Source organism: Peromyscus californicus, unplaced genomic scaffold (assembly GCF_007827085.1).
Source record: "Peromyscus californicus insignis strain IS unplaced genomic scaffold, ASM782708v3 Scaffold_18__1_contigs__length_77618521, whole genome shotgun sequence".
In the NCBI taxonomy this organism is placed as follows: domain Eukaryota; kingdom Metazoa; phylum Chordata; class Mammalia; order Rodentia; family Cricetidae; genus Peromyscus; species Peromyscus californicus.
The window spans coordinates 31,410,842-31,433,112 of NW_026294480.1; the positions used below are offsets into that span (position 1 = coordinate 31,410,842).

Sequence of the window (22,271 nt, forward strand, 5' to 3'; positions counted from 1 at the left end):
CAGTTTTGCCTTAATTAGATTGGGCTTTTGTAAAATTAGGAGCCTGCCAACAAACATATATACTGTCATCCCAGCATATGCAAGATCCCATAACCAAATACATGTTAAAGGCGCCTGAGGAGCATTTCCCTGATGGAGAAGGGAAAAGCTGCGGGCAGGATGTAGCCAGTCAAGAGCCATTAGGGTAGGTAGATGAGCAGCAAAAAGTGCTCATGAAGAAGCAAAGCCGCTGCTGTGTGTTAAGGGAAGTGTCCCACCTGCTCGCACAGAGTGGAAGAGTGGCGAGGCAGTGCCAGAGGCAGTCACGGAAATGTCACGTAGTTTGTCTAGTGTTGGGCTTAGAAAAGCATTTACTAAAATGTTCACAGAGATTTTTGGGGTACTTGCACTTTCATTTTCTGAAAGATGTGTCATCATTGCATGTTCTGCCTTCACAAGAGGGGAAAATAATAAAGTTTTTTTCACATTTGAGAGGGAAAGATTATTGCTTTTTTTCTCTTAGTGTATAGATGGCAGCAGTATACATGTGTTGATGGAGAGTATAGAATATGAAGAATATGGAAGAATGTGGAGAATATTAAATTTATAGCTCCTTTTGCTGAGTCAACTTTCCCTCACATTTTTTATAAAACATTTAAAGCATATGTATGAGTTTTTTTTTATTAAAGTTGAAGGTGAATGCCTGTATACCTGCCACCTAGACTGCACAATTCCATAGGCTTGTTCATATTTCAGCCCACCTATCCATTTAATCACTCATCTTTCCTTAGAGGAGATGGAAACACCCCAGAGTAAATTGTAGACATCAATATCCTATTTGATACCAATTTTAAACCATCCCCAAATTCCTTTCACACATGTATACTGAATACTTGCCCAGAACCCCCCAGGGGGCCAGTATATATTTAATCTAATTTTCAACTCTAGACATTACTTCTACTCCAAACATGTCCCAAACGAACAGCCTATTCAAGAAACAATGCTCTCCAAACCTCATCCTGGTTCTTTCTATATACCCAGAACTATGAATTGTGTTCACTAAAGAAAACAGAAACTGCTTGCGGGGTCATCAGGTCCCTTGTATTAAAAAACTAACCATGGAACTTAAGGAATGGACTGTGTAGGATCCTTATTCATGTCTGGTGATGGAGACTGACTCAGCCTGGTTGTTGGGGAGGCAACAAGGAGAAATAGAATTTCCTATCACGGAAAAGCTAAGAATTGATGGAGATAAGGTTTCTCCACTCAGTTTCTAGTACCCAGGAGCCCTAGCTTTTATCAAGCATCCCTCCGTGTTTCTCCAATGTGGGTTGAGTACTCTTAAGTGTTTTCTAGAATAGCAAACAGTGTATATTGTCAAACAGAAACTTCCATTATAGGTACCTATGGATACACTATTTATTGCCATTTAGTTCAATACAGATCTTAACAATTCAAGCAATGAGGAATTACAAATGCAAAGACGTCTTAGTTTCTAGTTCTATAAGTGCCTTTGCCCAAGAAGATCCCATTCTCCCAGGTCCAGTTTGACTATTTGTACGTAATAAACCCAAGGAAGAGAGAAACCCATTTCCCTCTGATCAAAGGGTGGGTCTGGCATCAGTCCCCAGGAGTGTGCCTGCTGCCCATTTGCAGGGAGCGTGAATTACCGATTAAACAGAGGGACTTACCATGTGGAAAGGTAGAACAGTGGGGCAAACAGAGATGCCACTGCTTCCCTCTTCCTTGCTCTGCGTATCAGTTGGACTGTACTCGCTCAGGTTAGTTGGCCCCTCCCTCTGAGAACTGAACCACCTGCAGTGGGCATGCTCAGTAGCTTCAAGTGAACTCTGCCTAGAAATTAGAAATTATGGTAGTTCCTCCCTCACGGTCATTTCTTGGCTTAAACCCTCTTTGGAAACTCCCTGAGTCACCTGCCCCACCTCCTAGGCGACTAATCTGAACAATGTGCCTCTTTCAGGCCTGCTGTGTTGGGGCGGCCACGCTCTGCCACAGGACCACTCCCGCCCCCCCTCCCCCCCCATTCTGAAGTGCTGCCTCATGCGGTTATGGGTACATGTCATAAAATTAGTTTTTCTCGATGAATGTCCTCTTGTGATAAACTCAGCTATCCCTCCCTCCCCGCTTTTGTAGTGAATAGCATTGTAACTAGTTCAATGGGCTACTTCCATACATTGACAAATCAAAATGTATTCCTGCGCAGCAAGCCTCCCAGATGTCACAGTGTTCTTAGTAGATTTCACCGGAATTCTTTCAGCTAAAAGTCTGTCGTAAATCACATTGCGCAGGTATTTATGTCAACTCTCCCGCCTTTAGTCTCTGCCAGGGCTTACATAAGGGTTGAATTTATTGCTGCCTTATCAGTCTTTTACAGCTGAACTCCAAGGATAGCATGGTGAGTCTCAACTCAGGTTTTAGAATTCCATATCTGAGATTAAGACACACGACAAAATCCTGAAAATATTGGTGAGGAAAAGTTCAGTTTTGTCAATGTTTTAAAAGAGCATATAACATTTGGAAGTGGGAAGATCTCTTATAAAGCAAAAAGTTCTCAATAAATTATGAAGAGACAAGGAAGCATTCCTTAACCTCTTTAAAATCCCCCTGCCTTAAACACTTTGGCTTAGGTCTGTTTTATGGGTTCTTTGCATTTTTTTTTTGACCTACAAGTGAATAATTTTTGTATAGTTTTGCATAGCATTTGCTATATGTCAGGCACTAAAGACATTCACACATAAATCATGTGATCTTTATAACACCTCTCTTAGGTAAGTATAATGATTTATCCATTGTACATATGGGGAAACTGAGTCACAGAAAACACGTTGTTCAAAGTCACAGACCTAACCAGTGAACAGAGAACTGAGATTCACACACAGAAGGCCAGCCCTGGTACATATCATTTAAAAACTGTCTTTCACTGAAAGTTAACAGCTTTTGCTTAGAATTCTGGCATGAGTGAGGCTCACATTGGCTAAGCAGCAGATGAACAACTAAAGTGAACTTTGGGTGCTGCTATGACTTGGGGAAGTCAAACAAAAGTATCTGTACTACCAGAAAATCATGAACACTTCTGAGGCTGGAGCTGGGGCTTGAGCACCTGTTGTTTTCAAATTTATCAGATAGTTCAAATCAAAGCACCGGGGCTGAGGACCACTGATCCAGAACTTCCTTCCCCAGGTCTTAGGATGGAGAACTGTAAATTCAGCAACAGAAGGTGCTAAATGTCCAGTGTCGTTGCGAGCAGCATCGTCTTCCTGTCACTATGGATCTGGCTCTAGTTTGGGGTCCTAAAGAAGTAATCCGAGATAAGCACAGAGCCAGTGAGGGTGGTGTGAAGTCACACCAAGAATACAGAAGAATACAGACATTAACAAAAAGAACCCATCAACAGAACCTCCTCAAAGATTTGTCTACAGCACAACATTTTGAGATGCAGGAATAAAACCACTGCCAGGAAACAGAGCCCCAGAAAATCAACAACTGAAATATAGGTTTAAGCTGGGTGTGGTGACACATGTCTTTAATCCCAGCACTCAGAAGGCAGAGTTGGGTGGATTTCTGTGAGTTCACGGCCAGCCTATTCTCCATAGCAAGTTCCAGGTCTGCCAGAGCTATATAGTGAGACCCTGCCTCAAATAAATACATCAGATAAGTAAGTAAAATATAAGCTTACCTGAGATTAAATTAAAAATAGCAGCTTAGAAAAGACTGTAAGAATGTAGGTTCTACTGAGAAGTACAGTAATACTCAAAGAATATTTGAACAAAAGTATATAGATATTAGCAAGAATGCACAATTAAGGAAAACAGCAATTTTTTAAAAAATGGAAATGAAAAGTTTATCATTGATACAAAGACTTAATAGAGGGATAAAACTTTCACTCAATATAGATAAGGTGAGGAACCACCTTCATCTGCCTATACCTGGGGCTCCAAAGACCTGTGATGTTAGTGCTTACATTGAGTGTCCTGGTTAATTTTATGTCAATTTGACATAAGCTAGAGTCATCTGAAAGGAGGGAACCTCAATTGAGAAAATGCCTCCTTAAGATCCAGCTGTAAGGCATTTTCTTAACTAGTGATTGATAGGGGAGGGCCCAGCCCTTAGTAGGTGGTGCTATCCCTGGGCTGGTGGTCCTGGGTTCTACAAGAAAGCAGACTGAGCAAAGTCATGGGAATAAACCAGTAAGCAGCAGTCCTCTATGGCCTCTGCATCAGCTCTCGCCCCCAGGTTCCTGCCCTATTTGAGTTCCTGTCCTGACTTCCTGCAATCATGAACGGTGCTGTGGAAGTGTAGGCTGAATAAGCGCTTTCCTCCCCAAGTTGCTTTGGTCCTGGTATTTCGTCACAGCAACGGCAACCCTAACTAAGGCACCGAGAAGGTGATGGAAAATTGGGAAGACTGGCCAACCTAAAAAACAGGTGGAGGAAGAATGAATGGATTAGGAGATGACACTGGTAAGTCAATTTAGAATCCATCCAGAGAGATAAAGGAATCCAAAACTTGAATGAGCCGTTGGAATCACTGAGGACAAATTGGGACTCGATGCTTCTGTAGAAGGAACTCTGGGCAAGAAGACTGAAGTAATGGGAAGAAGGAAATCCTGGAATTTCAGAGAACTGGGGAAAGATCAGCTTTAGATCCCACAGTCAACTCTAGCCCGCGGGGAATGGCCTTTGATCTGTTCTGATGTTTTACTGGAGCCCCGCGACTGTCCTTTGTTTATGCCTTGCCCACGGTGACTTTCATGCTACATGAGATGGTAGACCCTGTAAAGCCTAAAATGCTTGTTGACCCCTGCTTTCGATGGATACTAAAAGGCCCCACCAGTATAGGAAAAAAAACAAATTTGTGCCTCAATAAACCATACTAAAGGTGCCGAGCCTGGAGATAAGCTCCTCAGAGAGAAAGGTAGAATTCACTACAGGGAATGACAGTCTTGAAAGGGCATTATGTCAGTGACAGGGGGAGTCAGAAGCCACCTAAGCCATCAGAGAGGTGGCTCCGAGGTGGCTCCTGGACTTGTTGCACATGTTTGAGGACCAGGGTTCGGATCCCCGGCAGCCCCATAAAAAGCAGGCTGTGGGGCAGCATTCCTGGAACTGTAGCACTGGGTGGGGGGAGAGCAGGGTCCTGTGGCTCACCCGTCAGCCTGTGCAGTCCAGTTGGTAAGCTCGAGGTTCAGTGGGAGACCCTGTCTCACAAAGCAAGGCGAAGACTAACAGAGGACCCCTGACACTGACCTCCGTGCCCTGCTTTCCAACCACCGAAGTCAAAAGCCGTACAAGTAAGCCTGCAAAGTGCTGGGGGAAAGTAACTATTAATTTTAGAATATTTGAATTCAGATAAATTTTCCTTTAGGAGTTGAAACAAAACAAAAAGATGTTTCAATCATGTAAAGGACAGTATAGGTTTTAGTATATAACATCACATTCTTTCCAAATTGTTGCCCTTCTCTGCTGTGACCCAGAATGCATGGGAGAACTTGTTCCTCTGTCTTACCCTATCTAACAGAAATACACCATGTAACTTACTTTGGGGGGGGTTGGTTTTCGGTAAGTGAAAGTGATGTTAATCTTCTAGAAGGCAGAATTTTAAGAACTGGAAACAGGGCTGGAAGACTGTGGTCAAGAGGGTAATCCGACTGTGTTAAGGCCCGTATTGTGTTTAGGAGAAAAATAATGGAAATATGGACTAATTTTAGAAATTGTGGTGGTTTGAATAAGAGTAGTTCCCATAGGCTTATGTATTTGCATGCTCGATCCCTAGTTGAAGAACTATTTGGAAGGATTAGGAGGTGTGGTCTTGTTGCAGGAGGTGTGGCCTTGTTGGAGGAGTTGGGTCATTGGGAGTCAGCTTTGAGGTTTCAAAAGCCCACCCAGGCTCAACGTCCCTCTCTCTCTTCCTGCTGCCTGTGGCTCAGGATATATAGCTCTCAGCTCCAGGGCCATGGCTGCCTGCCTGTGTGTTGCAATGCTCCCTGCCATAATGATAACGGACTAACCCTCTGAAACTGTTAGTCATGGTGTCTCTTCACAGCAATAGAGCAGTGACTAAGACAGAAATTGTTGGACAGTAGTCCAAACTGATAGGTTCGTGTGTAAGAAGATACAGGAACCTAGAACAGAAGCATGCGACATAAAAGACTATGATAAATATAGAGTTTTATGAATTGCATAGAGTCAGGAGTCATGCCTGTGTGGAAAATGGGCTTTTGTATGACACAGGAGGCACTGGAAAGAGGTGGATAAAGAAGACAGAGTGAAATTCATAATGTAGCAGGTATGCGTTGGCACTTGCCTTTAATCACAGCACTCATGAGGCAGAAGCAGGGGCAGGAGAGCTTTTGTAAGGATGAGGTCAGCCTAACGTGTATGTATATTATACATATACATATACATATATTATATATGTGTGTGTGTATATATATGTATACACATACACACACACACACATAATCACCTAGTTACCTATATGGGAACGTATTAGATGCTCAGCTCACCTCACAAGTGTAAACAAAATCCTGACGCTTAAAGATTTAAATGTCCATATCAAATCTTTTTCAAAAAAATATTCAAGGGAAAACTAAGAAAATGGCTTTAATACTTAGGGGTAAGGAATAACTTCTTTAAAATCACACAAAACCAAATGTAATAAAATTCTTACTCTGAAATTTGACAGCATTAGCTAGCATTTTAAATGTCTGGCCAGGGCAATGGCTCATTGAGTAAAAGCGCTTGTTGCCATGCCTGACTACCTGAGTTTGGTCTCTTGGACCCACATGCTAAAAGGAGAGAGCCAACTCCCACAAGTTCGCCCTCCGAGTTCCACATGCCTGCGGTGGCAGGTGCATACCCCTTCCCTCCAAGCACACACAGGTAAATAGGCATAATTTAAAAGATTTTCAAATGCCTACATGAAAAAAGATACCAAAATGAAAGTAGGAAGTCCTTTATTAAGAGAATAAGCTTTGCAAAGCATGTAGTTGACATGAGACTAGACCCTAAAAATAGGTAAGAACTCTCTACAAATGAATGCAAAAAAAAAAAAAAATCTGTGAAAACAGAGTAAAAGGATGTTGAAAATGTTCAACTGGTGAAGTTGAAAATAGGGGCAATAAATGAAATGCTTCTTGAGACTAGATAAATGAATTGTAATTGGACTGAACAGAGTTCAGTAGGTGGATCCACTGCCCAAAAGTGACAAATACATACTAAGAACAGAAAAATGCACAATAAAAGAAAAAAATTTAGACGCTATTAAAAAACTAAGCGATATTATATTCATATTATATAGCTACTATATGCTATTTCATAAGTACCCATAGATGAAGCAAAAATATAAAAACATGACTGTGAAGGCTAGATGCTACTTTTAAAACAGGCATTCCTCTGCAGAGAGAAGGAAAGGCAAAGACTCAAAAAGGGGCTAAAAGCAGAATATAATTATTTATAATTATTTCTTTTTCATTTATTAGGCAGGTGTCAAAGTGCTACTATGTATTAAGTATAGGAGGCAAGAATGAAAATATTTGTTATATTATTAAATTAAGTATATATTGAATTTTTATTTATTATCTATTTTTGAGATAGAGTCTCACTATGAGGCCCCAGGTGGTCTTGAACTCATGGTCACTTGCTTCTACCTCTTCATTACTGGACTACTAGATTTCATGGTGTTATATTTAATAGAAGGACACAGGAAAGAAAGGTCAGATAGAATACATATCTAAGAACTAGGGAAATGATACTGAAGTTACCAAACCAAGAACTAGATGACCACACCTACCCCCTTCACAACAAATATAATGTGTCTCAACCTGAGCTCTGAGAAGTGGCCTTTGTTTCATCTCACATGCACTGGCAAAATGTACGAATGAAAGATGGCCCTTGAAAATTGAAATGCTCATCCTTGGCTTAACACTCGCTTGGTATTGCACAGGAAGTTTTAATTTTTCACATACTTGACTTGTAGGGAGTTTGGACTACAGTCCTCATGGGACTCTTCCAGTTCTGATTTCCTTGGAACACCGTCTCTCAACTGGGCCTCCATTGTAGTTAGTCCCTCAAGACACTCGTTGGACTGTTCTAGGAGTCATTCCACCTCAGGAATCTGTAACTTATTCTCCAACTTGGTGACGTTCAAAATTGGGAGGGGCATCATTTTGAAAACTATGAGGTAAAACTGAAGATATTTAAGCCTTAAGCTAAGACCGAGGCTATCCATGAAGGTGATGCACGTTACTTTAGAAGGAACCCCACTCAAAATGTGAATCAGCCCATAGCAACCAATCTTTTGTTCAGCAGTCTTCAGAGACCTTTGTGGTGCACAGCAAAAAAAAAAAAAAAAAAAAAAAAAAAAATCAATTTCCATGACCTGAATGACTGTGTTTTTCAAAAATTCATCTGAATAGCCTAGCCACTGAAGCAGTGGTTCTCAACCTGTGGGTATTGATCCACTGGGGTTGCAGGTCAGATATCCCGCATATCAGATGTTTATATTACATTCATAACAATAGCAAAATTACAGTAACGATGGAGCAACAAAATGACATGATGGTTGGAGGTCACCATAACACGAGGAACCGTTTTGAAGAGTCCCAGCCTTAGGAAAGTTCAGAACCACTATGCTAAAAGCGTGGTATTAAGGGGTAGGGCCTTTGAGAGGCATTTATGCATGAGAGTTCTCTCATACATAGGATCATCATGAAAGAGGCTAAGGGAACTTCTTTGCCCTTTCTACCACAGGAGCACACAGTAGGAAGTCAGCAATCTACAACCTGGACCATCAAACCTAGTCGTGTGGATACCCTGATCTTGAACTCTACAACCTCCCGACTGTGAAGTGCAGATTTCTGTTGTTTACAACTACACAGTTAAGGTATTTTGTTAGAGGAGTCAAAAATAGACCGGATAGCCTTCAAGACCCAGTGATCATGAGACTATGGCCTATTCCTTACCCACAACCTGCCACTCCCCCTTTTGTCCAGCAGGCAGGTCTTTGAGACCCAAGCTCAAGCCTGCTTTGCATGTTTTCAATCTATTGCTTCTTCAACTGGAAATGTTTAGCACCTTCCCCATGCCGAGTTCTGTTCACCAGGGTCCACCTCAGGTTTCCATTTCACATTTTGGGGTGGGACCTTAAGCTTTAGAAGGTGCTGTAAGGGTTCCAGGGTATAGTCAGAGTAGAGAACCAGCTCTGTCTTAAACCTCAGCTCCCTAGAGACCAAATATCTGTCTAAAGAGACCATCTCCCCTCTACTTTCTAATTCAGCTTCTTGATTATCTCCTTTAGAGATTAGAGTATGGTACATCGCTAATTTGTTTCCTTTATGATTGTTCACTTCCAAAGAGTGATGGTTCTGCAAGCCTGGTCTAGTAGCCTCTTCTGCAGAGTGGGGAGTTAGTTAGAAATGCAAATTCTCAGGCCCCACTCTGGGCCTTCCTGGGGATTCTGAGGTGCACTGACATCTGAGAACCAATGCAGTGAATAGAAGCTTTAGGAATACAATACCCCATCTGTGTTGTTCACACATTGCTTGCCCAGTAGCAGAGCCCAGATGTGGAGTAACGGCCCAGCAAACCTTTGATGGACAGATGAGTGCTAGCACATCTCAAGCATATTTCTCTCATTAAATCTCATGTGTAGACAGAGGGCTAAATGCAGGGAGTAAAACAAGCCAAGAACACTAAACACAACCTTTACTTTTCTCAAAATTTATGCATAAAACATCTTTCTATACAGTATGAGCATTTGAAAATCTTGGTACATTATTAGAACACCTGCTTCTCCATTTTGCTTCCAGTAAATACTATAAATTGGCATACCTAAAAATACTTCTCATATGACAGGGTATCATCCTATTATTTCTAGTTAGAACTTGTAAAATTATCTATGGTGTCTAAGGCCAGATGTTTGAGATGTTGGATCCATTGCTTTTTGTCTTTTCCCTTTAAAATTCTAGAATCATATTATGAGGGACAGCATCAGCAAACACTTGGGCTAGCTCTGTAGCTTTACTGAGCTGCTAGAGAGGATTTGGGTCAAGATACTTTATGATGAAATGAGGAGGCTGAGCCTGGATCTCAGTGCTCCTTGCTAGGGGGACGTGAGCTCACCACCATGGGTTTACAGAGCTTAGGCATCTGAACATCTGATGTATTCATCCTCACATAGTCCCAAGTGCTTTTGTGCTTCATTCCTACAAATTTCTGCAGTTTCTTTCTCAACACGTTGTTGGGAGAGGCCAATAAAAGGCAGATTTCTCAGTAACCACTTGGGTCATCATTTGGTCCCATGCCTGGATGTTCCTGCCTGAAGGAGGCTGGTGTTTTTACTGTGGTAACACAGCAGAAGACCTTAGGGGATGGGAGGGATGAGGATTAGAGGTACTTAATCAGTTCATCTCTGCCTCTGAATTCTGGGGCAAAGATATACAAAGACAGGAACCCACCCTTTCAGTCTCCCATCCCAAGGACACCAGAAGCATTTCCCTGGAGTTAGTACTCTGGAAACAAGGAAACTCATGGTGGTCATGACAGAAGCAGGTGTGACTACTGATTCCTTGTTTTGATAAGCATGACCATCTTTTGTGAAGAATTCGCCTCAACGCCAGGAGACAGTCCTAGCTGTTTCTTTCTTATGGAACTGCTCTTTTTCTAGAATGTTGCATAACGTAGAAAGGCTCTGAGAACTGACAGATTTGTGATCATATCCCAATTCCAATATTTAATAACTGTGTGGCTGTGAGCATGTTATCTACTCTTAGACTTAGTTCACTTAGGTATAAAATGCACAATGGCTTATGTGTTATCTATTATGGTTTAGAATGAAAATGCCCCCCACAGCTCATAGGCTTGAACAATGTGGTTCTCGCTGGTGAAGTGGTTCTGGGCAGTTGTGGTACCTTTAGGAGGTAGGGCCTAGCTGGAGGAAGTGGGTTACTGGTGTATGTGGGTAGGTCTTCTGGGATATATACGAACCCCAATTCCATCCAGAGTGTTTTTGCTTCCTGATCTGCTGAGACATGAGCCATAGCCTCATACTCCTATTGCCAGGGACAAAAGTTGGCCCCACCACCATGCCTTCTCCACCGTAATGGGTTACATTCCATTAAAGGATGGTCCAAAATAAGCCCTGCTTCCCTTCGGCTGCTCTGTAGCGCAGTGACAGGAGAAGCAGCTAATGCAGGCAGTCGGTAGCCTTCAGAGGTATTACACGATTTAATAACTGTATCTCGGGCTCAGCAGTGTTAACTGCCGATATCACTTTCTTCTTGGGCTTCTAGGAAGTGTCTATATCTTCTTAAGAAACTGTGTTGGGGGTTGGAAGGAAGGAGACCAACTTCCCCCAGTGTCTGGTATGGGCCTGAGCTATGACGGCCGCTTTGTAATTCTACCTTTCTATGCACACCAGTCCAGGAGGAAAATCCCTGCCAGCACTGGCGTCACTAGATGGAGAAGCAAACGGGAGTTTAAGAGACTTACAAAGAAGCATAAGAATGGAAAGGAAAGTTAACCAATAAGGAGCAATAAATATAGATTTTTGTCATTATACTATGGTATCTCTCAGGGATAAAGTGAGAGTCTGCCTGGTATAGTGTTGTTATAGTGTGTCGAAGGTAATTCTGGGGAGCAGAAAAAAGTGTAATTTTTTTTTTTTTTTTTTTTTTTTGGTTTTTCGATACAGGGTTTCTCTGTGTAGCTTTGCGCCTTTCCTGGAACTCACTTGGTAGCCCAGGCCGGCCTCGAACTCACAGAGATCTGCCTGTCTCTGCCTCCCGAGTGCTGGGATTAAAGGCGTGTGCCACCACCGCCCGGCTAAAAAGTGTAATTTTGATAATCTGCAAAGACAGGTGTGTATATACAAAGGTAAGCATGCATATACAACATTGCAGCGGGTGTGTTTGTGTGTGTGTGTGTGTGTGTGTGTGTTACTTATTAGGTCACTGTCAAGAGGCAAACTTTAAATGTATCCTCAAGAAAAGAATTGGTATTGGAAATTTTAAATAAGTGTGTGTGTGTGTGTGTGTGTGTGTGTGTGTGTTCCCCACTTGGTCATTTTCTGATAGTTTTATCAATGAAAAATCATCAGTGCTTTTGGGTGATTTTTTCTATATCACAGTAAGGAAAAAGGGGGAAACAGACAAAAACAACTGAAATGTCCGATTGTACCATCCTAAAGGGGGAGAGAGGGAAATAGAAATAAGAGAGAAACATATCAGAAATCTCCACCACATGAAAATGATTAAGATAAATTATGGATGCCACCTAGTTGTTTAAAATGGCCTATCACTACAAATGACATTATAACTTAGATATTAGTCAAGCTATTTTAAATTAAAATACAGTGAGGAATGGCTTTATACATTATAATAGCACAGAAAATTATACTTACAAAATGTGTATTTAAACTGGTGAAATTCTAGGAGAATATGTATAAATGTGTATATTGTCCCTTAGGATTATAGAATTCTTTACTATTTTATGTATCTAGACCTCCATTTTCTAAGAAGCTCTTCAATGAGTATGTTTGACTTTTACAGTAAGAAAAAACCAATTCTGGAGAAATAGCTAATCGGTTAAGTTTCTTTTCTTTTCTGAAATCATCACGTTGCTGCCCTTTAGGAACTCACACCCTGTAGCTCTGGGTAAACCGTAGTACCCTCCTTTAGTCTGGAAGAAGGCAGCGGTAACGAAGTCAGGCTCTTTTCTGAGAATCCTGGACCCAAGAGGCTCAGCTTGGAGAGACTGTGGCACGGGTGACACCCAAGCCCGGCTGCTGGTAGGGTTGCACTGTGGCATGGGTGATACCCAGGCCTGGCTGCTGGTAGGGCTGCACTGTGGCATGGGTGTCACCCAGGCCCGGCTGCTGGTAGGGTTGCGTACCTCCATTTCCTCGGCTGCTATGAGCTCCCCTCCCCCCCCATGACTCTGCAACTCTCACCCCATCTCTCTTCCTGCTCTCTCTCCCCCCATGCACTGACCTCGGCCACCTCTTCATCCTGCCTCAAGCACTTCTGGATAAATCTTTGGCTTTCCCCGTGACAACAAACACCGTCTCCCTCCCTGTCTTCTCACTGGGTACCACCAAAAGAGGTAACTCTGTCTGCATCAAGAGAAGGGACAGCACATCTCTGGTCTTTGGTGGGTGGGTGGTGGTGGTGTACAGAGATGGTCTTGAGATGAAAGGAAAATGGCTGTCTTCCTGAATCAGGGAGCAAAATTCCACACAGTAATGGGAAGACTGTGAAGCAGAATGTCAGTGTTGTAGCTTGGCTACATTATAGGTTTAACTAGTTTTTGTGGCACACTTGGGAACCCACTCACTATTTTAATATGCTCCAATAACGACTGTCAATTAACTTTGGGAACACAACCTGTCCTTAAGGTTTGGACTACATGAGCTTTGTTTCCTTTGCTTAATTAAAACAGTAAAATACATTTTCAAGCAAAATAATTCCTTTTCCAAAGTCCCCCATGTTGCCAAATGGCACCCCTCAGCAGCAATGCTGCCCACCACATGTCCCTGGGACTTGAAGCACTCCCCCCAGGAACCGTGGCTGTGTTACTGCCCTGTCCCCCAGCTCTCTTCAGCGTCAAAGACAAAGAATTCAGCTTTTCTTTCTGTGAGGCAGATATCTCCCTCCCTTCTGACAGCTAGACTCAGAAAAGGGAACTCCCGAAGCCTCGATCTCAAAGGGCATCATAGACACAGCAGCTTCCTCAACACAGGGGCAAGAATAGATGAGTGACTGTTCCCAAGGCAGTGAGAACTTGGCCATGAGCCCCTTCCTCCCCAGTGCAGAAGACCAGCATGCTTGCCAGGAGACCAGAGAGAGCCATAAAGTCGGTGACTTACCATGTTGGTTGGAAAGAGCCGCTACGCCTGGCACTCTGTGACCCTGCAAATGCTGCGACTCTGGCAGTGAATGTGCAAGTTAGCTGTGAAGAGCATACTTCCTTTTCTGAGCCGTGTGGTCTAACCAGCCTTCACACGTTGATATGGAAGGCTCTATTTGCATTTTATCTCAGTCCAGGAACACCGTATGACTGGCCAGGTTTCTCTTTGTTATAGTTAATAACACCAGAGAAGGGATAGGGGAAGTTTTGAGGTCTGGAAGATTAACACCAAATTGAAAAAGTGTCTGGATACTGAATTCTCGGTGATTAACCTGTTTGTATTTAATAGCCTCTATTTTGGGATACATGTGAATGTATGTATCTGTTTATTATATATCTGCCTACATCTGTCTGTCTAATAATTTATATCTATTAATCATCCATCCATCTATAGCTATCAATCTATTGTTTGTCCATGTCTATCTATCCATCCATCTAACTGTCTGTCTATCCATCCATTTATGAGGGACCACACTAAAATCTTAGTAGTGATTGACTTGATTGGAGGTATAACAAGTAATTCTTGTTCTGTCCTACACTCTGTTTTTCAGGTTTTCAATTTTGAATACATACCAGTTCAGTAAAAAATAACTACAAAATTAAAAAAGGATAAAAGGATCCTGAGCATTTAATCAACAACTTCAAATACATTAGAACCATGGCAGCCCTATTCATTGAGCTTATCACAGAATGTCATTCATTTCATTCAGAAAACACGGTAAATGTTAAGTGATGTGTTTCTTAATTGTGGATTAATACTTGCTAGTGCCAAATGCTTCTGTCACTCACATCACTAAATAGATTCTGAACTAGCCATAGTTCAGGGGGTTTTATCTCATTCTCAGATCTCATCATTTCCAGTCAGCCACTCCAAGTACATCCTAATACATTATTTAGCTCATTTGAGTGGAGAGCTTGCTACCAAAGGGAGTTCAAGGGCAAAGGTCATTTTCTGTTCCACAGCAAAAAAAAAAAAAAAAAAAAAAAAAAAGCTGCTGAATCCCAAGTTCTGGACTACAGGCTTCAACCTCTTCTGTTAGGTTCTAGGGTGATTGTTTATTAAACCTAAGGTTACCAAGTTTCTGTACTGGACACTGAGCTAACTTTAGTCACTACCACGTGTATACAAAATAAGCCTTAAACAACAAATATGTTCTCTGCTATCTCTTCCTTTTTTTTCTTTTGATTTATTGAGACAGGGTATCTCCATGGAACAGCCCTGGCTGTGCTGAAACTCTCTTTTTAGACCAGGCTGGCCTCCAATTCACAAGAGATTCTCCTGCCTCTGCCTCCTGAGTGTTGGGATTAAAGGTGTGCCCCACTGTGCCCAACTCTGTTATTTCTTTCTTGATATGAAAATATTTCTAAGAACCAATGCGTGAGTAGAAATGTAGATAGAACCATTGCTGAAGCAAAGGAGTCAGATGTGGCTGGGAACCCAGGCCAGAGATAGAAAGGAGTCTGGTGAGTGCCCTGATATCTGTCGGCATTATAAAGAGGAGGGGAGCTTAAGCTGTGGTCCTAATCGAGGACAATGGTCAGCAACTGGAAACGGCGTGGCTTTTGACATCCTATAAACAAGCCACGAATGCGGGAGGACACTCAGGACAAAGCAGAACTATGAAAGCAGGCTTTTAGACGTGACGTATTTGGACGCAATGGCACTGGGGTGGAACCATCCAGAAGCGCTCTGTTGGAATAGAGTTTATCACAGTGCAGGTGCTGATGAGGGTTGAGAATAATGATCTCCAGCTAGACTGCACACCAGACTCACTTGGGAAGCTTTTAAAACATGTTACTATGCAAACTTCACCTCAGCCTCTACACAAGGCTCTCCTTGGTTGAAATCTGGGCATCAGAATGTGTTTAAACCTCCTAGGTGAGTTCAAAGTGTTTGAAGGCATTTCCTTCAAACATGCTACAGGATGGTTTCTTTTTAGTCCCACCATACTCTTTATACCCAAACTGAATAAAGATGAAAGGATAATCAGAAATTTAACAGCCACTTGTTGAAAGTGTAGCCAGTTAGACTAGAGTCTGGCTGTGGGAACTTTCAGTCCTCTGAATTCCATTTGAACCCATGCTTGTCTCTAAATGAGGTAAATTTTTGTTGCGACCAAAGTTTTAAGGACGACACTTTGTCTGAGACAGAAAAGGCAAGGGGTTGTATTTCCTAACTCTATAAATCCAACATGTTCATATTTTTATTTTGGAACTGAAGAAGATAGGTGAAGCATTTCCACCTTGCAATGATGGGAAATACAACTATCATATTTCCTGTGAAGTCGGTCAAGTCCACTATTCCCTGATTAATGTGAGGAGACAGGAAACGCACCAGTGCATCGATTTCATGGTATCATCTTCAAAAGATAAAGTGAGCTGCATTTTCTCAGCCTGAGCTTTGAACCGATCCCTGTTTCTGGCAGGGAGGAGTTACTCAGGGAATGCAAAGTGCTGATAATTCTTCAGTCAGTGGGTACATGCTTTCTTTTCCTATTTGCATTGCAGGAAATAATTTTATTTTGCTCAGGCAGAGGAGAAATGAGCCTGCATCTCCAGTGGTCACACCATACTGACGATGTGGAAATGGTGAGGCCTAGAGACACTGAGTTGTGCAAGGAAACCAACTGAATGTGAAAGAATAAGTCAATTTACAAGTAGATGAAGGGATCACGCTTTTAAAACGTTGTTAATGTTTTGTCAATTATGTCATTGAAGAAGCACGGTTGACATTTCATGGAAGGTTGGGGAGAGGTATGATTTCTGATGGCATTTCATATCTCATAACCTGAATGATTAGCGTTTTAAGAGAGCAAAGAGCTATTCTAGGTGCCCAACATGAATTTGCCTGGATGGAAGACATGAGAGAGGAGAAGAGAGTGAGGGTGGTTGTCACCGCCTCTGGAAGCTTCCTCAGATACACCCCCCTTTCTCTGGACTCTTTTGAGTTCACTCCAGATGATGCTTTTTCGGTGTATTTGTCTGTCTTTTATGGTTCTTCACTTACGTCACATGGGTCGAGTTAGGCTGCTCACTAGATTTGTGCCTCCTCAGTGAGATTTAATTTTCACACTACCCCCTACCCCCACTCCTAGATTGTGAGTTAGCTTTTTTTTTTTTTAAAGGTCTGTTTGGGTGCCTAGGTTCTATTTTTGAATCCGATTAAAACAACATATGGCTTTGTGTGTTAACACTATGTGCATATTCCAGCCCACAAAGCCCACTGTGGACGATTGCTCAGCTGAAGCAGATCTGTGTGCTGAGCTGCTGTCAATGCTGTTCTCTGATGACGAGTCAAGATCAGACATGGCTAGTGACCCGGCTTCCCACTCCCACCCTACTGGCAAGGTCAGTACTTTATAAGTACGTATCTTTTGATTCCCATGCCTTTGAACTGTACCAGCAAAGGGCAACTCTGACTCAGGAAGTAGATCCACTGGAGCCCAAGGAAACCCAGGCTTCTGCTCAGCCAGATAGGGAACAGCCCGGAAGAGAGGCGCGGTTAAGGAAGGCAAGAGGGGAAGAGTGGGCACTTCTTAATTAGGCCTACTTTCTTTTACTCTTTGTTTTTAAAACATGAGTATTTTTCTTTCTTTCTTTCTTTCTTTCTTTCTTTCTTTCTTTCTTTCTTTCTTTCTTTCTTTCTTTCTCTTCTTTCTCTCTCTCTTTTTTCTCTTTCTTTCTCTTCCTTCCTTTCTTCTTTCTTTCTGTTTCTCTCTTTCTTTCTTTCTATTTTTAGGAAAGCAAGTTGTATTTCAGAACATCAAGGATCTGGAGACTGGAGAAATGGCTGAGCAGTCAAGAGCAACTATTGCTTTTTCAGAGGACCAACACCTATGTACAGTGACTTACTCACCTACAACTAGACCTCCAGGGGAATCTGGAGCCTTTGACCTCCACAGGCACTTACATTTGTGTGTACATACCCACATGTACACACATACATGTTTATAACTGAAAATAATAAAAACAAAGCTGTTAAGGGGCTGGAGAGATGGCTCAGCAGTTAAGGGCAATTGTTTCTCTTGAAGAGTATCTGGGTTCAGTTCCCACCTAGTTCATAACCCATCAGTAATTCCAGTTCCAGGGGATCTGGTTGCCATTTCTGATCTCCAAGGGCACCAGACATGCATGTGATATGCAGACATACATGCAGGCAGAACATTCATATGTGTAAAATTAAAATAAAAGTAAAAAAATCTATTAAGGACATCAAGTATCTGGAAGAAAGAACATTAATTACTTTTAGTGACAGTTGAATTTACCCTTTGGTCAAAGGATAGTTCTTAGTATGTTCCAATAAGAAGAGACAGTTATGTTTAAATGCTAGAAGGACAAGGAACAGCTGTCGTTCCCATGCAAACGCAGGTGACTGTTTACTGAGGTGTAGCAGGACTGTGAAGAAGCAACTGAGACTCTGAGGAGCCTTTCGTCAAGCTAGCGAACGTGGACAGCAAACAGACAAAGGTCATAACTTATGTGCAATTCCTATATTCTGTGGTTTTGCTGTTTTGCTCCTAATTCTTGTCTTACCCTTCCTTGGGTATATGGGGACTTGAACCTCTGTGGCTCTGTGTGTCTTCCATTTCTTATTTCATTAGTCCATGCCTATTCTTCTCAGAAACACAATCTAAATGCAATCTCTCTGTTGTATTTTTGTGTCCTTTGCTTGGTTAAAGAAAAGAAATGAGCTGACACATACACCTTCGAGGGCTTGGATCCTGCCTCTGCCAACCTGGAAAGTGGGCAGAAGAGAGGGAAGGTCCCGCACTGAGAGTGGATCTTTGTATTCTCCTCATTTGTCCACCTTTCTCTTCCTCTCCTCCCCCGCTTCTTCCTCCTTCCTAGGGTCTTTCCTTCCCAAGTTTCTTGACCAACAGAAAGGATCATCAATAGGAGTTGGCAAATAAGCAGCTGCACCTTGCAATTTTACAGACAGAGAGAAGATAAAGGGGCATATTTTCTTAGTCTTATCTTAAAATTTGAAGATAGGAATAATTTCATATCAATACAGTGTAATATTACCAGAGCTCAAATCTTGTGTACTTTTAGAATACGTTTACAAATTTGTTTAAAATAGTACATTTTAAAACAATCTTTAGATTTTTTTTCTTTTTTTCTGTAAGTTTCTCCCCTCTTCTGTTTCATACACACTCTCTGTACCTTAGAGTCACTCCATTTCTCATTTGTGGATTAGGACCTGCTAGGCAGGAAGCCTCTCTACATACCGAATCATTCAACCTGCTATTGGCTTATCTCTATGTGGATATAACTAGCTGACAATCTTTATTGTGGTCATAAGGGGAGGTAAAGGCAGGGGGATCAAGCATTCAAGGTAAGCACTGGCTACACGAAACTATCACAAAAACAAAACAAAGCAAAAAAAAAAGCAGTTACATGTTAACATACGCTGCAATAGAGATGAACTTTGACACATTATGCTAAGTGAAATAAGTCACATACAAAGAACAAATATTCTATTGTTCCTTTATAAGTGACGCCTAACATAGGCAAATTCCTAGAAACAGAACATAGAAGAGTGGGAACCAGAGCTGGCAGACTAAAGATTGGAGCCATTGCTTACTAGGTACAGGGCTTCAGTTTGAGATGAAAAAAAAAAAGTTCAGGAGATGTTGTACATCAGTGTAAATGTACTTAATGCCCTTGAACTGCACACTTACAAATACTTAGAGTAGTTGTTTCATTTTATTTTTTTGTTTTCATTGATAGATATCTAAAACCCTTTTTTATTTTTGGACAACACCTCTGAATATAACCCAGGCTGCACTCAATTGTGTGTTCCCTCTTTCTATAATCCTTCCTAGAATTAGAAACCTATGTCACCATGTCCAGTCAAAATAGTAAATTGAATGTTATCTATGTTTGGCCACAATAATATTAAAAAAAATCCAAACAAACCAAGAACTACTTCCTATGAATGCTTCTTTGCCCCCAATCTATAAAATGAGACCTAATCCTGAATGTAAAGGCAATAACAGGTGGGGACTCTGGGAGACAGTGAGGTCATGAGAACAGAGCCCTTGGGAAATGGATCAGAAACCTCACAAACGGGCTGAGCGAGCTTATTTTCTCCTTCTACCCTCTAAGGGCACAGCGGGAAGATGCCACCTGTGATCCACACATCACTCTCACCAGCCATGGGATCTGCTGCCATCTTGATCTTCTCATAGCAGCTTCTACACTGGCGAGCTACACATCTCTGTTGCTAGAAGCCACTGTTGTTATAGAAGCCCAAAGAGACCAAGACAGTCTTCAGAACAAAACCAAAACCAAGACACCAATGTATTGTTTAGAGGAGAGTGACTAAGGTGTTCTGCCATGCACTGTTTTTTACCAGTTTTCAGATTGAATCTTCTATTTGACTAATGTCACAAATGCCACATTTATAAGGATTTTGACCAACAGCTTTGCATAATGACAACAGTAATCATTACTATAGGCTGCCTATTAGGTGCAGAGATCTTATGCGAGTGACCTTGACCTCAATGAATTTGCACATCAGTTCTATAAAGGGTGTACTACTATCCCTGAACATATTTAAGGCTTAAAGGTTTAGTAAGTTGTCCATTGTCAAGCAGCCACATTATTCCTTTCCCTTAGAGCATTTTGCTGTTCTCAGCATGGTAGTATTTACTTGGTATAAGATTTGATTGGAAGGGAAAGGGGCGGGGGAAGTGGAGCGGTACATGTCAATGATCCTGTGAATTGTGTGAGTATGAAATAAAATCATTTTATTAAGAAGAAATTTAAATATATATTTAGCTAGTTTTAGATTGTCTCTCATAAGTAACGATTTAGGACAAACACAGGAGCTGCTGTTGTTGGGTCCACTATAGTTAAATGACAGACAATGGTGTAAGGCTGGGGTCAGGATGTTTTCCCATACCCAGAATATTGATTTTCTTCTAACTGTCAGTGATAAGAAATGTATAAACAAGCCAAGCGGTGGTGGTGTGTACCTTTAATCCCAGCACTCAGGAGATAGACAAAGGCAGATCTTTATGAGTTTAAGACCAGCCTGGTCTATAGAGTGAGTTCCAGGTTAGCCAAGGCTACACAGAGAAACCTTGTCTCAAAACAACAAAAAATCAATCAATCAAACAAGAACAAACAGCCCATATTTTGAATACAATAAAAGGCAAAGTGTGAAAACTCAGCAAAGCTCTGGCCCTTCCTTAGCCTACCAAGCCCCAGGAAACATGAATACCTAGCTAATTACCTTGGGTCATTTTGATAATGGCCTCTTTCAATGGTGGTTCAGTGTGAGGGTTTTTAATGTGTAGTATGAACTTCAGAGGGCAATTATCTTCATCTATGTCTTTCCCAGAATGATGGTGCACTCCTTCAGAGGGCAGGTGGGATGAGGCAGCTACACTGCACCCCATTGCAGGGACAAAGGTACACCTAATTTTTCCAAACAGAACAATGTATAGAATGCCTCTTGCCCAGCAGGTCATTATCACTCTTGCTCTCCAGCTGTCTGCCTTTCATTAGATTTAAGAGACTATTTGAGTTGTTTCTGATGTCTCAAGGGTGCACCCTGCTGGAAAAGTACTTTGCCAGACAGTTTACATTTGAAGTTAGAGGATTGTGCTATCAATAATGTACCTGGGGGCGAATTGCTGGGTGTGTAGATAGCTCTAGGAGAGAGGTGAGGAAGGTGGGGGGGGGGGGAGAGAGGAGTGAGGAGAGAAGAGGAGAAAGAAGAGAAAGAATGTGAATATGGATATGAGTGTAACGGACCTAGACCATCCCTACAGTAACCATTCCTTTCTGGGCTATGAGAAATGAACAAGTTGACCCTAGGAGACCTGATCAAGTTTTTGTTGTTTTCTGTTTGACATTTTAGAGCTTGTTAGGGTCTCTAGCAGGGGAATGCAGCTGCTCTTACCCTTGACTGAAGACCAGCTCCTCCTCTATTTTTTTTTCTTTTTGACTGAGCTTCAGAGGGATGCACATGGAGCGGTGAGGGAGAAAGGGGACATTCGCCTAGCCAGCCTGATCAGCCCTGGTGATCGGTAGGGTGACAGATGTGGCAGCCAAACCACCCTCACATTCTCTGACATTTGTAATTTAGAACCATTGAAAGAATTCTAAGTGGTTATTCTAGTGACTTCCCTCAATCTAGAGGCGCCCGTATCTAAACCTCTAAGAATGGAGTCCAGAGTTTATGTATGTCTATTCAACAAATTCCAGTTCTCTCTGATTAACTCAGCATTTGTGCACAGAATTTAGGACTTCTTTTGAGCTCACTGGAAAAATTTTAGTCCCAAGAGGCCCGGCACTTTGAGTATTGTCCCCACATCAAACTTAATGTCATTCTGTATTGCAATGCATCTCATAGCC

At 41.9% G+C, this 22,271-nt stretch overlaps 1 protein-coding gene across 1 annotated transcript in view; it reads right to left on the reverse strand.

Moving 5' to 3' along the window:
- The window catches only part of Fyb1 (FYN binding protein 1), a 140,969-nt gene extending 127,023 nt beyond the window's left edge, over positions 1 to 13,946 (reverse strand). The window contains exon 1 of the mRNA XM_052743201.1: positions 13,864 to 13,946. Within this exon, the coding sequence (XP_052599161.1) occupies positions 13,864 to 13,866 (3 nt within the window). The 5' untranslated portion in view covers positions 13,867 to 13,946. The remainder of the gene's footprint in view (positions 1 to 13,863) is intronic.
- Between the last annotated feature and the right edge of the window lie 8,325 nt (positions 13,947 to 22,271).